General features: G+C 32.0%; 1 protein-coding gene across 1 annotated transcript in view; it reads left to right on the forward strand.

Moving 5' to 3' along the window:
- LOC105626661 (peptidyl-alpha-hydroxyglycine alpha-amidating lyase 1) overlaps nucleotides 1-2142 on the forward strand; it is an 8551-nt gene that overhangs the window by 3324 nt on the left and 3085 nt on the right. Inside the window, exons 2-5 of the mRNA XM_012207955.1 lie at nucleotides 249-441; nucleotides 517-1119; nucleotides 1201-1617; nucleotides 1721-1912. Of these exons, the coding sequence (XP_012063345.1) occupies nucleotides 249-441; nucleotides 517-1119; nucleotides 1201-1617; nucleotides 1721-1912 (1405 nt within the window). The remainder of the gene's footprint in view (nucleotides 1-248; nucleotides 442-516; nucleotides 1120-1200; nucleotides 1618-1720; nucleotides 1913-2142) is intronic.

The raw sequence follows: 2142 nt of genomic DNA on the forward strand, positions 1-2142 counted from the left end.
CATGTTATACAAATTATTTAATAAATTGTGTGTAAACATGTGTAACACATGTTATACGTAATTATTTTGTTTTTATTTTACGTAATATTTATTGTTAGTTATATTGTTGAGTGGAAAATTATATAATTATAACTAACAGTTATGTCACTGTTAATTGGTTTGCTGAGTTATTTCATCGCATGTTATACAAATTATTTAATAAATTGTGTGTAAACATATAACAAAAGAAGAATTCTTTTATATTATAGCATTTACCTGATACCAAGTTTGGTCCGAATGAATATTCTGATGATGATAGAGAATATTCTGATGTTGATGATAGAGATAAAGGATCTTTAGCAAGACCGAATAATCAACAAAACACAAAAGATCATTTATATTCAAAAGCTGATAGTTATCTTGACAAAGAAGAGCAAGTAATTACAGATACCTTGGATAAAAGTAAGCATTGATTATTTGTGTATGTTTATAGAAGTGAGAGATAATATTTTCTTATGCTTGTTATATTCTTTTCAGATATAATATGGGATGTACAATGGGGGGCACAACTGAAACTTACTCAAGCATCAGCAGTTTCTGTGGACCCAAATGGCAATGTTGCAATATTTCATAGAGGGGCTCGTGTTTGGGACTCTAATAGTTTCAATAATGAAAACAAATTTGATCCGAATAATGGGCCGATAGCACAAAACACAATAATTCTTCTGGATAAAAATGGTAGAGTGATATCGGAATGGGGAAAAAACATGTTTTATCTCCCACATGGTTTGACTATCGATCAGTCTGGGAATTATTGGATAACTGATGTAGCAATGCATCAGATATTCAAGTTTGATGCTCAAGATGTAAAGAAACACATGGAAGAATTAAAAAATGCACTTGTTAACCCAGAGACAAGTGTAACTAACAATCATGCCAGCATGTTAAAGCCATCTATAATTTTGGGAGAGGCTTTTATCCCTGGTAATACCGCGAGCACATTTTGTAAACCAACTGACGTTGCTGTACATACTAATGGTGACTTTTTCGTCAGTGATGGATATTGCAATTCTAGGATAATTAAATATAATAAAAAAGGTGAATTAATTTTACAGTGGGGACGACTTTGGAACAGTAGAGGTAATGATAAAAATAATATTGATATTAATAACAATAAACAGTATTTAAATAAATGCTAAATTAAGCCTGATTTTATTTTAGAGTTTGTCTATCCACAGTCGCCTCCGCCATATGCGTTTCTTGTCGCACATGCTTTAGCACTCGCGAGTGAATTAAATTATCTTTATCTCGCTGACAGAGAAAATGGCAGAATATTATGCTTCTTTGCTAACAATGGTACATTCCATAAGGAATATAAACATCCTGCTATTGGTACAAAAATTTACAGCGTTGCCTACGCTCGAGAAAAATTATATCTAATTAATGGACCTAATCTATTTATAAGTAATCCAGCACCAGTAAGAGGCTTTGTACTTGATATTTATTCCGGAAAGATATTATCAATGTTTGAGCCCAAGAAAAATATGGATAATCCACATAATTTGCATGTGACAGAAGATGGTTCTGAGATATACGTAGTTGAATTAAACAATAAGAAAGTTTATAGATTTTTACAAGGTACAACGTTTTATTAAATGTTACTTTCTATAATAACAAAAATTCCATGATGTTGCATCTTAAATATATCTATCTTTTTCAATATATCTATCTTTTTGTTTAGGAGTAAACAATTCTAATTCGCAGTCAGCTAAACGGCATCAACATCAGATCTTAATACATCCTGATACTGAAAATGCCGATATTGAAAAGACCAATATGACAAAACTGATCCTAGGCCTTGGCTCAGCGGTCGTTTCCTTTATTACAATTTGTATTGCGATTGCTGCCATTGTAGCGAGATGTCAAAAACGAGGTAGAAAAATAAGACATGATGGACCAGTTGTTGAATTCTCTAAATTAATAGAATAGAAATAATATGTTCCTTTCAATATGATTGTTTTTCGTTGTAGAATCTTGTTGTGCATTCTTGTGTGTTAATTTATTTTCTATATTTATTAAAGCACTAGTTTTACACACACACGCGCGCGCGCATACACACACACACACACACACACACACACACACACACACACACACAACTAA

The sequence above is a fragment of the Atta cephalotes genome, assembly GCF_000143395.1.
Source record: "Atta cephalotes unplaced genomic scaffold scaffold00006, whole genome shotgun sequence".
Taxonomy (NCBI): domain Eukaryota; kingdom Metazoa; phylum Arthropoda; class Insecta; order Hymenoptera; family Formicidae; genus Atta; species Atta cephalotes.